The sequence below is a fragment of the Taeniopygia guttata genome, chromosome 2 (assembly GCF_048771995.1).
Source record: "Taeniopygia guttata chromosome 2, bTaeGut7.mat, whole genome shotgun sequence".
Lineage (NCBI taxonomy): Eukaryota > Metazoa > Chordata > Aves > Passeriformes > Estrildidae > Taeniopygia > Taeniopygia guttata.
Window position 1 is genome coordinate 114,595,084 of NC_133026.1, and position 14,641 is coordinate 114,609,724.

Sequence of the window (14,641 nt, forward strand, 5' to 3'; positions counted from 1 at the left end):
TCCAATTTTCCTACCAGAGACACAGATTTCATAGCAGTTACTAATGCTCTTGATCTGAAAAATTAGGCCTTTAAAATACAGACTATCTAGTCAGTTATGATGTCTTGTAATCATTACTTTGTACTATTAGATCCCTAATGGAAAAAAAAAAATTAAATTTATTGTAGAAAATAGGTTTGACAACTTTATTTTTTTAAATGGGGAGTATATTTTATTATTTTTTACAGTGCTAGATTAGAAAGGGCTTGGGCCTGTAATTTATAAAAAGTGTTTAATAAATAATAACGAATAGGCAAAATGAGTCAAAATGCAATTAAGATAAGCTAACCCAAACTCTTTAAAGAACTGGCTTAAAAAACATAGTTGCAGACATTTTTACATGCATGTGTCATGTGGATTCCATAATGTATCATTAATCTGTGTTTCAACTCAATAACAACAGAGACGACGAAAATAAATTTTGTTCTGTTCTTACAGCATAGGACTTATTCAAGTACTATGATTTGCATGGTTTGCTCTCAACCATGAATAGGAAATTGAAGTTAAGTTGGAAATTTAGGGTTTCATGCACTTTTCTTACACATTTCTACGGACGAGATTTAATATTTTGATGGTAGTACTCACATGACAAGCTTGAAGGAAATGTGCATTTTACAGTCTTTTAGGTTGGTCTTTGCTGGGCATATTAAAAAAAGAAAGACACAACACAAGAAAATAATGCTAATGTGCCAGTCAAAGTGACTTTTCTCATGCCTGTGTTCAGAAAGTTACCTTCCTCCAGCTAAACCTTCTAAATGCTGGCCTTATTAATTGGTGGATACTAGACAACAATAGTTATTTGTTTGTTTTTTTTCCCAATAATTCAGTGAGTGCCAAATCTTGATTATTTTTACACTGGTATATTTTGCAAGGATCTAAATGTACCTAACCACTCAGTTATTAGCAAAATAACCCTTCTTTTTTTTTTTTTTTTTTTGTTTGTTTGTTTGTTTGTTTTTTTTTTACCCTAAGCCCAAATAATTTTACATACCAATAAATCATTAAAAAGTTTTCATTAATTCTTAGTTTTTTAACTGTGATTTTGTAATAACAGTGTATGAATGAAGGAGATTCAGTTCATTCCCAGTACTTTTCCACTCTCTGTACTAACATCAACCCCAGTCTGGGTCTCCTGTAGCCAATATAACTCTCACACAGCACATCCTTTCCTTCCATATCTGTTGCCTTCTTCAAGTTCTCATTCCTTTATCAATCCAATCCATTTTGTTGGCAGCTAGTAAAAATGCAACCAAGAAGAGCAGTGGTATGCTACTGTGAGGATCCATGGTATTTGCCAGCTGTCACCCCTTCAATGTAGTGATCTTCCAGTGTTGCCCACTTTTAAATAGCTTTGAATGACTTGGAAGGATTTCTGGAAAGTTTCAGGTTCAGCTCTGCTGGCCTCGCTGCAGAACCAAGGCCTTCCATGGAAGATGGAAATAACCTTGGGAAGTGATTTCCACATCCCGCATATAGGATGCCCCTTGCCAGCATGCACCCTAGGTGTCTTTGGGTCAACACATCACTAACTTCTTTCATAAAAGCCAGGATGTTTGGGAGCAAATGTGAGCCCAGCTTCACTCCTGGAATCATGGGATCATGGTGAAGGAAAATATCTGCAAGTGGGAGCTCAGATATATGTCAGCTCCCACTGCACAGATCTAAGCTTTGGCAGCAAGGTCCCCTTAAATTGCAGTTTCACATACGAGCAATGACACTATAAAATCCTAGGCCCACAGATTTCAGCATGAAACATTCCTAAATATAATCCTAAAACTTGTGCCACATCCCAAAACAAGGTAAACTCTTTTAGTTTTTTCATATAGATAAAATAAAACAATACTCTTCTTATCTCAGACTCTTTAAATCATATTCCTGAGATGGCCCATATTCAAGTTTCATCCCGGCTAACAAAAGAAGTTGCCTACAGTGCTCAGATGACCCTGATAACATTTTCCTGAAACAAAGTCCCTGAGCTACAGCACATATTGTACCTGTTTTTGTTCTTCTCCTAAGCCGTCCCACATTGAAGCTACAATTTTAGAGACTTCACCAAAAGTAGCATTGGGGTTTTGGCCCTTGATGGCTGCTTGAGTGTCTCGAAAGAATAATGCATAGGCAGACACAGGCTTCTGTGGCTCATTTGGGTCCTTCTTCTTCTTCTTTTTGGGAGTTTTAGGTTTCTTTCCTATATCTGAAGCAGGTCTCTTCTCGCCACCATTGACCTGTAAGATAAAATCAGGAAAGTACTATTAAAAAAAAGCTAGTTTAATTCACTCTGACCAGTGTTATAGCCTCTGTAATGCAAAAACTGGATTTTGCATGCAGAAATGGAATTTTTGTTATCTTCGATAATTCAAATGTTGACACTATCTGCATTAGTCACATGTATAAAAATCACTATAAGTATTTCAGATAATGCTATTTTTTCTCTTAATACTTTCTATTTCTCTTTCATATAATTGCTATAATCTCTGGTCATCTTTTCACCTTTTCTAAGTTTTATTGCTAGTGGCTATAACAATAAAATAATGAGAAAATTTAAGTGAAATTAGTTTCTCTATAGCCTGAGTATCAGTTCAACAACATGAACCATCTGCAGACAGCAGGAACACTGTGATTTCTACATTTTGCTTGTTCTCATGCTTTCCCAGAATGACCCCAGACTACTGTTCAAATCAATTTCTTCTGCAGCCAGTTGCACGACTTCCAGGGACTTTGAAGAAAATCTGGTTGTGAACCAAGCAATTCCAGTTACAGACATTCCCCTACACACTTTCTAATTAAAGTCTGAAGAAACAAACCTTTATGAGTATAGACAGTTTAGTGCCCTTTAAAGGATCAGTTTTGACCTATCTGGATTTGGCTGAGTAGTTTTTATATCTGCTTAAGCAAATGGTTTGAGGAAAGAAGTGAAAGAGAAATAGTGTATGGAGGAAAGCTCATGTGCCTTATTTATTCACCACCTGAAAAAAACCCTGCACATGAGGATTTGTGGAAACACCAAAGCACCCTATCCTCCTAGTGAAGCTGGTGAAGGGTCTGGAGCTCAGGCCTTGTGAGGAGAGCTGAGGAAACAGGTTGTTTAGCTTGGAGAAAAGAAGGCTCAGGAGAGATTTTATCATCTCTACAACTGCTTGAAAGAAGGTAAGTGCTGGTCTCTTGACCCAAGTTACAAGCCATAGAATGAGAAGAAATGGTCTCAAATTTCCCCTGGGGAAGTTTAGATTGGCTGTTAGGAAAAAATTCTTCACCAAAAAGATTGTCAAGCATTGGAGCAGTCTGCCCAGGGAAGTGGTGGAGTCACTCTCCCTGGAGGCATCTAGAAGATGTCTAGATGTGGGTTCCAGGGCACATGGTTCAGTGGCGAGCTTGGAAGTATGAGGTTAACAATTGGACTCCACGACCTTAAAGGTCTCTACCAACTTAAATTATTCTAGGATTCTGTGACTTACAAGCACATAAAGGGACAATAACCTGATTCTTTAACACATTGGAGCTCCATGGCTTTTCTTGATATGATCATTTAATTTACTGTAACTGTAGAAATGGTGTGTGATCTTACAAGTGGGTTCAAAGGCTTTTTTCTTTTGTCGGCATGACCAAAGCAGTGTGCATCATAAGCTTTTTTAAAAGAAGAGAAGAGAAGATCAAGAGCATAAATGGTATGCTCTAGGCTAAGGATCTACTAGGCATGACTTCTTTCACTTCCTTCTATTATTATTTTTTAATAATGCGTATCAAGTGGCACAGGAGGATACAGGTGTTCAAATCATTGGAACTGCATGAGGAAAATGGCTGGAAATCCTCACTTTGAGAAAAATAACTTTTAAATTTTCCTATATGCCTCGATATGTGGTGTCCAACAGAACCCAAGTGACTACAGTCAACAGTCTGAATCTCTATGTCTTGGTAAAAACAGCAACAAAGCGATGACCACAACTTGAAAATGAAGTTGCTTGTTTTCTGAGCATTATGTTAGCATTATTAAAGCTATAACTTTAATACAAAGTTAATAAGACATGCATCCTGCTGTCAGCATTTGGAAAATATGGAAAAACAGAATGGAAAAAACAACCCTTTATTAAGCTATCCAGCTTTTTGTCTCTTGCTATTTTTTAATTCTACAGGATACACAAAACCAGCAGTTAAAGTATAATTAACTAGGGCTCTAATTTGAAAACATTAGTCTAAACTTTTCAGAAGTCCAGTGTAACTGGAACTCCATGAGCAAAAAGACTTTGAAATAATTAGTTCTATAGTTAAAATTTTACCCATGTGGTTCACTAACATTTTTCTCCTTTCAGTTTATTTTTGAACCAAAGTGATTTAAAAGTTTTCTGTATGTAAGGATACCACATTATTTCAACTACCCTTAAACTAGGTGATATACTACAGAAACTTGTGTAAATGCCTTCTGGTAAGCTGTTCTGTGAACAGCTCTAAAAACTTATTCTACAACCTTAATGATCAAGAGACTTCAAAAACCCACTGTTAAAAACAGAGTACTCACAGGGGAAATTCAGTTTGTCTTATATGAAAATAACAAAATAAAAAGAATACCAGAATTCCAGTACTAATAACTTTGCAAATGGCTGAGATGATGGCCTACCTTATGCTCCCATCAGTCTATCAGCTTCATAGACTTCTAACCACCAAAGCAGAGACAGATGGAAAATAAAATAAAAACCATATATATTCTGTTAGGCATAGACTTGTGCCTCAAAATCCCTGGAGGTGTAGTTAGCTCATGGTAATCCACCTCCTGTCATGGCTTATTGCTTAATTATGGTGATGTATTTAACTTATTTATCACAAGAAAGCAATAATCTTTCACTTTAAAAAAGTGTACATTAACCGTGTTGCACATGTAATAGATCACAAGAATATCTATGTAGGATTTAAAACTATCAAGTAAGGCACATCGTTGATATCTAAATGTCCCTTGAGAACCTGGAAAATGTCTATAAGCATATTTAAAATAAACTGCAATAGTACCAAAGCCTTTAATGGAGCTAGGAGAGCTGTTTTATGCACACTATCTTGCAGTAATCGCTGTAGTTTAAAATAGATTTTAATCAAGCACCATCTGCATAATAGGCTGAACAGACAACACAGAATTCCACTTATAACTCCTATCATATAAAGTAAATATTGTAAAACCTCTGCCACATAAGGAGAATATGCTGCAGCAGTTCTTTAGTAATTGTGTTTCTGTTATTTAATTCTTTCTACTTGCAGACCTCTTGCTATCTTTCCTCTAAAATACATTATTTGAATTTCTCTCATAAGTGATATGCAAATGAACATGGAAGAAGACCCTGTTACCCACCTATGAAGAAATACTTATTTACAAACCAGTACTGCTTCCAGCAGCTCAAAATTATGCTTGGCAATAATGAAGTACAAGTTTAACGATTCACCAGTGTGAACAATGGCAAGAATTACACAAATGTAATATTCTAATGTTGACGTGGTCAGAAAAAGGCATATGCTAAGTGCCCACTTTGTTTAGAATGTTTTTATAGTTCCTTACAACTACTAATTTTTAAGTCCTCCATTTTTTTCTGCTTCTAATGATACCCTCACATACGAGATTTAAAAGAATTAAGGAGCCTTAGTGATGTCCACCCTTTGCAGAGACAATACCCCTAATCTGAGGCTACATTTCACAGCTCCATGGTCTCAGCAGCTCTCGAAATGTATATCCAACCTTATAACTATGCTACAGTTGTCACTGATCTCATGGTCAAGCAACCTCAGCTGTCCTGCTTTTAGAGTGATAGCAGGAAGGGAAATGGAGCCCTCTATAACACAGCTCCTTTCCCTTTCTTTGAGTAAGGGAATATAGGACAGTTGAAGTTTGAACAGCTTATATGAAAGAGTCTCTATGAGACTGAGTATTGCCAAATAACATTTAGCAGCTGCTGCCATTAGTTGTGTATGATGGATAAGGCTTACAACAATTTGAATATTTATCATAGAATGAACATCCACAAAGCTCAGTACATGAACAATTACATCAGTTTGTAAAGCTTAATACTGGAATTTGGAATATATATATCGAGCTGAAATGGTAATTTCCTTAATTCATGGAAATCAGTGGTTCATAGGGCAACAATTATATTTTTAGTCCAAATGTGTACACAAAGTATTTTTTTTTACACCTTCCATGATGCTCTTTTTATAAATTCATATAAATATGAGAAAGGATATTGAGATTTCTGTATGTTTTTTGTCTAGATAGAAATAGGTATTTTTTTAGGTACCTGTTTACCAAATATGCTATGAAAAGACCAGTAGCTTCTCTTTCATACATTTCAGTTGGCATAATCTGAGAGAGGTAATCTGATACTGAGGTGATTTTCCATTTGGAAAAGTACTTTGTCTTTTTGATCAATGTGGGTACACAGTCAAACATCTTGTCCCACTGGTTAAATAGGGAGAATGTCACTATTTCTATTAATGACATAGTGAGTTCAGGGGGAGTTGGTTTTTATGCAGTGCTCATGGTAGAAACATCTCTAACTGCACAAAGTGAGATCCAACAGCCACCCCACGACTCCAGCACGTGCATTCCTACCAAAGGACTGGCTGATGAGCTCTGGCCCTGATCTATTAATTAATACCACACATCTGCATAATAGTTTATAAATCAAAAAGAAAAATCCAAATTTCACAAGTTTATATTCAGTTAAAAGGTAGATGTTCTCACAAGAGACAGAACAGTCGGTCTATCTGTTCCTGTCCCCATCCAGTGCCTTCTTTCACTTGGAAGAAGATTTCTGGAGTGAGAACTTTCACAGGCCCCTCCAAAAAAACTCTCATAAAATGTGATACTGTTGTATCTGGGGAGAAAGATCTCCACATCAAACTGGTTTATTTTGAGTATTCTTATCCACTCACCGGCTGCTTCCAGAAAGAGCAATGTAACAAAAAGATACACAGTGGAGAGCTTTAAATCTTGAAGTACAACAAGACAACTCCTCAGGCTGATTATTCAACCCCTCTTGTCTTTTACGAGGGAACTACAGAACCCTTGCATGGGATCAGGTGTGCCAGCCCATGGCCTGTCTCCACTGGTGGCCAGCCTCAGGTGTTTTCACCTAAGAAGCCCTAAGAAATCCCACAGAAGACATGCATAACATCATCTGTTCCTCATCAAGCTTGCTGCTTAAACCATACTTGATGGAGAAGACTTTAAGCCCACAGTCAATATTAACCAAATGTAATATCCTTTTAAATTTTTCTCTTAGCAAGGAAATTTTAAACATAGTTTTAAGGTAATATATCTACTTTAGCATACTGGATTTAATTTTGTGTCATGCATTGTGCCATTTGTCATCTTCTTCTGTTTAGACTGAGCATGAAAGAATTTTAAAGAGACTTTTCCAAAATAACATCCTTATTAAAAGTTGAACGCTATATAAACTGGTTTTCATGAAGAAAATACCAATTTTACTTAGTCTGCAGTGTTTTGTATTTCTCTATTAAAAACATTAACTTCAGATAACTACTGCTTGCTTTAAACTACAACCCTACACTTTTGTTAGCACAAAGTGTTACAGTGAAAAAGTATGTGAAATATATAGGTTAAATAATTGAAATACTTGATAGAAATAGAAAGAAAATCCGAATTATTTGAATGGATATTTTCTCCAGAAATTTAGAGCATTTTGCACACTCCCAGAAATGTAAAAATATTAGCAATGCATCAGGAGCAGCAAATAAATTATTCTGAAAAGTAAAGGCTGCCTGGAATTATTTTTACATAGCTGTATTCTAAAGTCTCTCTCAGTAAGGAAGTACTCATTTAAAATGTATGAATTATTCAGTAATTTTTAAAACCTAAAGTTTGTGAAGTCAGGGGAATGTCCTGAAATAAAACTTTTGAATCAGAATTTATTCAAAATGTAGTAAAACATATGTCTCCAATTACATGATTATTTTATAGCTTGAGGCATGAAAAACAATATAATGTTAAAGCAAATCAGACTCACATTTCTTGACGGGATTATACCTCCTCAGTGACTCACAATATGCTTTCTTCACATTCTCTGCAAGTCTGAAACTTTTCCCCACCATTCATGTCTGTGGCACACACTGCACCGCAGGAGTGCTCTAACAGGACTGTTTTTTTTCTAGTGACCACAAAAACAGAGCTAAGGAGGTTCCCAGTTTCAACATGTTATACTCCTGGTTTAAGGGATGACTTAGTACAAAGTCCCAATCTTCCCATGTCTCAGCTTTTCTGTCTGAAAAATGAAGATAATAGACTTGTGTATTTCTGGGAGGTTTTCAGGATTTTTGGAGATTTGGGAGATTTTTGCTTGCAAAACCTGCTATGTGGATTGACATTTATCCTTTAAAGAAATTTATTATGTAAATTTCTCTTATCACTTCATTCCTGCACTGAAATGAAAATGAAGCTTAAACATGTCATGATGAAGTGTCAGCACCTCTCAAAAGTATGAATGCATACAGGGTCTTCCAGATTTTTAAGGTAAGGTTTTTAAAGTTCATAGGATCTTTCTGTTCTGGTTGCTATGATGTTCTGTTTACTCATCCTGTGACCAAGTAGCAAAGACTAGCATATTGCACAGACTGTTCATACTTTTTATAGCAGTAACTTGATCTTTAACTGGGAACAAACATCCCTGCTATGCAAGTGAGAAAACTCAACCCTTATATTAAAGTCCTAAAGGAATGTCTATCCTTTCAGTGTTCAACAGTATTCCAGTTTGCTCTCACAAAGAGGAATGATGCAATTTACTCAAGCTGCCTGAAGAATTGTCTGGATATTGTAAATTCTGTATTCATAACTCTTTATTCACTTCAGTGAACCACCAATCATGTATAAAGTATCACCTTAATAACTGTGGCCATATCATTCATTTAGCAGGTCCTAAAAATATCCACCATTTACATAGTAATCCTAGCATCTAAGCCTACCTTAGAGCTATCTTCTCCTTCATCTTCATGGACTGAACTGGATGGTGAAGGAGTTGCAGATTTGCTTCCAGGTGGAGAGGGCGAGTTGTGAGGAACACTGCTTCCACCCATATTCAAACCAAGCTGTGCACTGAGCTGGGACTGGTTAATAGTAGTCAGCTGCCCGTGCTGCATCATTCCTGGCTGCCTAATATCTGCAGGTTGAACCCTTGGCCTCATGGTTGCCATCTGAGGATGGGAACTATACTGGGTTCCTTCTGTATTCCGTAAATCTTGCATCTACAAGAGGAAAAAAACTGTATTAAGCATATCACTAATAAAGTGTACTGTTCCTTTAGACCTCGGTTGGCCTGATTGGCTATGTAAGGCTTAAAGGAAATGGCAATTAATTAAATAAACATGTAAATACTGAAAATAAACAGAGTAAGGATATGATTGACATTTTCATAACACTGACTGTTATAAAGAATTCAGGCTCTAGCCTCAGCCCTTGGAAATGGCAAAAAAAAGCTCAGTTTTTTTCAGGGGGGGAACAAAAGGGCACTGCTTTCTGTAACTGTGTGTAGAGTATTTCTGAAATGCTAACAAACAGGGACAGCTTTACACTCTGAAGTTCAGACCTAGACCAGAACATGAACATCCTCAAAATTCAAGATAATTTCCAGATCCTGCTTTTTAAACTAAGAATTTTGGTGGTTTTGAGTTGTGATTTGGGAGCTGCAGGGAATTTTCAGAGTCTGAATATCTAGTATTAGGTCCAAATCTATTTTACCTGGTGCTGCCCAATGAGAAACTGGACTTTTCAGAATTCAGACCATTGACAAGAAGGATGCATTGATGGACTGATTAAATGACTTCTGAGTCGATTTTCTGCTAAGACATATATGAATGGAAAGCTCAGAAATCGCAGGATTGACAAATGAATCACACATTGTGCTATGTGGGTCACTGCTTCTTAGCATTAACGAGACATACTATTTGAATGCAAGCAACAGATTCAGCTTCTGCAAGGATAAGAATTAAAAGCACTGGAGGATGAAGCTCCTTTCTTGTCCAGAGGTCAAATGCACCATACACATAGACCTCAGCAGATTGCCTGTAACCTCTTTTCAGTATACTCATACAGAAACATGACAAATAGCAAAGAGTATCAGAAAGAAGCTCAGATTTAAGCTAAGATGTTCTGTGGGTGATTTAAAATGGAAGTATCAATTCATAGCTGAAATGAAATAGATACGCTTGTCTTTCTGTGCATCAGACAAACATGTGTGTATGTATAAAGTAGAATCCAACAGAAGCTACCATTGTGTAAGTTCCATTATGACAAGGACGTGTTATATATTAACAATATATTTTCAATATATACATTGTTCAATATATTAATATAGCCACATTTATTCTACTGACAGTCTTTGTTAGACATGTCATCTGAATTGTCTAAAGATCACTCTATTATTTTTTAAAATATTTTTATAGGTCATGACTTCTATAATGTATCTCTTGCTCATGTACACACTCCCACATATCACAGAAATCTGTACAATACCTTTCAACCTTTGAACCAGTAACACATAGGAAAAAGTAAAGATAAACCCTTCACCCTTTCTCTTATTATTTACAGTGTAAGAATGCATCAATTTTTGGGAGATATTTTATTTTATGAGCTTGGGGATTGATTTTCATAAAGGTGACTGGATGGCAGTAAATCAAGCCAATAATACCATTAGTTATGGCATACTTACCACTTTACATGTACTTATGTCTCTGAAAGGCATTTGAATTGGCTTCTGACAATGTGACATCACAATTATACCTGTATTTATGTTATTTTAGAAATTAATAGCTTTTGGTAAAAAAGACTTATCGATACAAACTTGTTTTCCAAGTTCATTTAATGACTACTAAAGCACCAGAGGAGATGAGCACAGAGAGCACAGTGGATGAAATCAATTGAAGGCTGAAATTTGAATCCTGGTAGACATTTATATTTTTAAATTACTACTGATTTCTTGGTCCTTTCCCTCCAGTATCAGCTCCCTCCTTGCCAAGCATATTAGCCTTGAAAGCTATCATTATCTCTGCGTCCAGCAGACAGCCGGTATCAGGACAGTGGTGCCCATGAAGCCGTAACTGCTGCTCAGACACTTAGCTCTCGCTCCAGCTGTTGAGCTGGGCAGCAGCTGGGGACAGTGGAGCAGCACTGGAGGATCTCCAGGTTCCCTTGGCCAGCATGGGGCAAACAGTAAGGGCATGAGAACCCACAAAGTCCCTGATGTGCGGGGCAGAGGGAGGCAAAGCCCACCCTTCAGCCTGTCTGCAGCACTCAGCGTGGGTGTGTCCCCTCCCCAGGCACCCTTCACCCTGCAGGGGCTCAGCCCTCGGGTTTTCATGGGGCAGCATATTGTGGTGCAGAATAAACCCTTCTAGGAAAGGCTGGAAAGGCTTGACTGCTTTTTAGGAAGAGTAGGCATCCTAATGATTTCATGTACTTCAGAAATGCAACAACCACTACATGAAACTCCTAACTAATTTTGAATGAAGTTCAAAATTATCTATCTCTAAAAGCAGAGCAGGGCCTACCATTTAAATTACTTTCCCTCAAATAAAATATGATACAATTGCTTTAACTGATGCACAGGAAGCTCTACCTGAACATGTGGAAGAACTTTTTTATTGTGTGAGGGAGTGGGTGACTGTGCACTGGAACAGATTGCCCAGAGAGGTTGTGGAGTCTCCCTCATGGGAGAACCAAGAACCAACTGGATGGAATCCTGTGCCAGGTACTCCGGGATGACCCTGCCTTAGCAGGAAGCCTGGACCAGATGACACACTATGGTCCCTTCCAACTTGACCCATTCTGTGATTCTCTGATTTTTCTATTATTCAAAAAGATCTCTCCTTTAAAAGCTTCAAATATCAGATAGATAATACAGAACATTCTGTGTTTGCCTTCTTCAAAAAACATATTTTTAAACAACAGTCTGCAGTACAGTTTTAGCTCCAGTACTGAACATAGGCTGTGTTTCTAGATAATATAACAACTGAACAGTACTCAATGTATCCCCATACAAAATTCATGTGTATATATATTTGCAAGAGAACCCTTCACTAGGGAAATTCTGAGGACTGCAAATGAAGTGGTGGAGTAAAAACGCCAGTATTTTTCACATGAATTCAGCTTCTCTCCTGAATTTTAAAATCAGAGGAATACCAGGCTAGCTTCAGAAAACCAGGTGTAAGCAGCAAATAAGCTTGTTTAACGGTACATTTTCTCTTTCAGATGCTAAGCCAGAAACCCTCACCTACGGAACCTGCCTGCAGAGAACAAGCCAGTCTAAGTCCATCTCACAGAGCTGTGGCACTCAGGATCCACAGACGTGATTCACATCTGCTGATGAGGCTCCTGGCTCACCTCTTCACCATGCACTGCAGAGCCTGCATTGCCCCATCTTGCCTCTACCTGGTGAAAAAGTGGGATTGTATAAGAAAATGGAAACTGCTAATTCCTTCAGTAAGAATGGGCAACTAATCACATAAATGTAAAAAGTTGTGAGATCACACTGTGGAAAACATGAGCTTTCATGTTCCTAAGAGATGAACAAAACCAAGAACGGTTCCACCTCCTCTGTAGGTTCAAGAACACACTCATCCATGAAAATTATACACTTGGGTCACTGCTATGGCATAATGGTATGTCCCTGTCACAGATGACAACCTCATCTCTGCAGAAGAGTAACACTAATCAGACACACACTCTGTCAAAATGTATGACCAATTTCTTCTAAACTACTTCAGAATCTGAAACCTCATATTCCTTGCTCCTCCAGATGGAGTTTTACAAAGCCCACCACTGTGTGGCTGTGCTGGAGCCATGTTCAGTATGCAGAGGCAATATTGCGAACACACTCCTGCCGAATGCAAAGCTGAACCGAAATCCTGACGAATGGCAGAATGCCAAATGGAAGAACAAAGTTAAAGAGTTTTGAGTGTTACAGAGGATAAGGACAGTCTTAAACTGACATCTTCAACTGTCTCTGTGATGAGGTAATGATGATAATATCTGGCACTTTTATATCATTCTCCATCTGTCAGTTCTAGGATGTTTCACAACTTGAGTTACATTCAGCTTTAGAACATGCCTGATTTTACTTTGGTTTTACTAATGGGGAAGCTATGATACATTTCTTTTCATGGCTATTTTTTTTTTCTGTTTGCATTTTGCTTATAAGCAGAAACTGAGCATTTAGCCATATAAGTGTTTGACTGCAAGTTAAAAGATAGTACAGGTCCCTAAATCTAAGGTATGTACTAAAGCCCCTTGTAGACACATGGGTAGTGCAAAACCAGAACAGGGCTGTCTGGTTGAAGATGAGCTCCTAATGCCTTGCTGAAAGCTCCTGAGGTACTAAGAATAAGGTTAAAGAGCTTTAAACATCAGACTATTGTTCATCCCATCAGCTTACAGTGAAAACAAAGCAAAGCATACAGTTCAGAATACAGTGATATCATCCCTGTAAGGAAACACCTCATGGCAGGATGATGTGAGTACAGTATCCTAATCACAGAATCACAAAAAATAGTGCTAGAAGGGACCTCAAAAGGTTATTCAGTCCAACATTATCTCACAGCAGGATTAGCTATACCTAAATCATTTCTGACATATGTTTGTCTAACCTCTTCATAACCTCCCTAGGCAATTCTTGTGCTTAACTATCCTTACACTGGAAAGGGCTTTGTTCCATAATGTCTCACCTAAATCTCCTTTGTTGTAATTTAGACCTACTACTTTTTGCTTTGCTCCCAGTGGACATGAGGAATGTTTTTCTCCTTTACAGAAAAGTTGCACACACTAGAAGGCTATTATGAATTTTCTTTCAGTTTTTTCTTCTTTAGACTAAACAACTAAACCTGAAGATTGAAAGACTGTTCGTATGCTGTGGTTTCTACACCTCTTATCATTCTTTCTGCTATTCTCTGGACTATATCCAATAACCTTCATATTTCTTGAAAGACTGCTCTGAAGTTTACAAAACAGAGATATTTTCATCTGGCACAGCATTCAGATAGAATCCTTCATCTCTCACACAAGGCAGCACATAGCAATAAAAAACTCCAAAATGAATTATCAACCTTTTGATACAAACTGGTTAATACATGCAGAAAGAGTCAAATTGCAGAACTCATAATGTCCCAGAATGTAGCTTTAGGAAGTAAATAATTTTTTTTCTGAGAAGCATCACACAGGCCGTTTCAAGGGGAATGTGCTGTTAGCAAAATAATTCACGTTATTTTTCTAGCTATAATTAATAACTATGAGGCAACATCTCTCTGAAAAGCTGCAGAAGTCCCAATTGTCCCTCCCTATTTAGATTCATTTATAATAGATGTTATCACTAAATGAAAGAATAAAGACAGGTTGCTTTAACATATCAAAGTAAATACAACAGGTCTATGTACATGCAAGAAACACTAGGGATAATTCACTTGAGATGAAAACATTAAAACATAAGGAGAAATACACAGGGCTTACTCACTGAAGTAGGTAAAGTTCATACATCTCACTACTCTGAGAAAATTCATATCAAGGAATTACAGACATTATTACTGTTACCACCATCAGTTCTTTAAATGACTTTTGCATATTTTTCTG

The 14,641-nt window shown here is 37.3% G+C and overlaps 1 protein-coding gene across 4 annotated transcripts in view; it reads right to left on the bottom strand.

The window, feature by feature from the left end:
* TOX (thymocyte selection associated high mobility group box) overlaps positions 1–14,641 on the bottom strand; it is a 218,789-nt gene that overhangs the window by 35,687 nt on the left and 168,461 nt on the right. For 3 of the 4 annotated variants that reach the window (XM_002198353.7, XM_072924672.1, XM_072924673.1), the window contains 2 exons: positions 8,992–9,270; positions 2,034–2,264 (listed from right to left, as the gene is read on the bottom strand). In XM_002198353.7, the coding sequence (XP_002198389.1) occupies positions 2,034–2,264; positions 8,992–9,270 (510 nt within the window). The remainder of the gene's footprint in view (positions 1–2,033; positions 2,265–8,991; positions 9,271–14,641) is intronic. The other variant, XM_072924674.1, reaches the window with a different exon arrangement.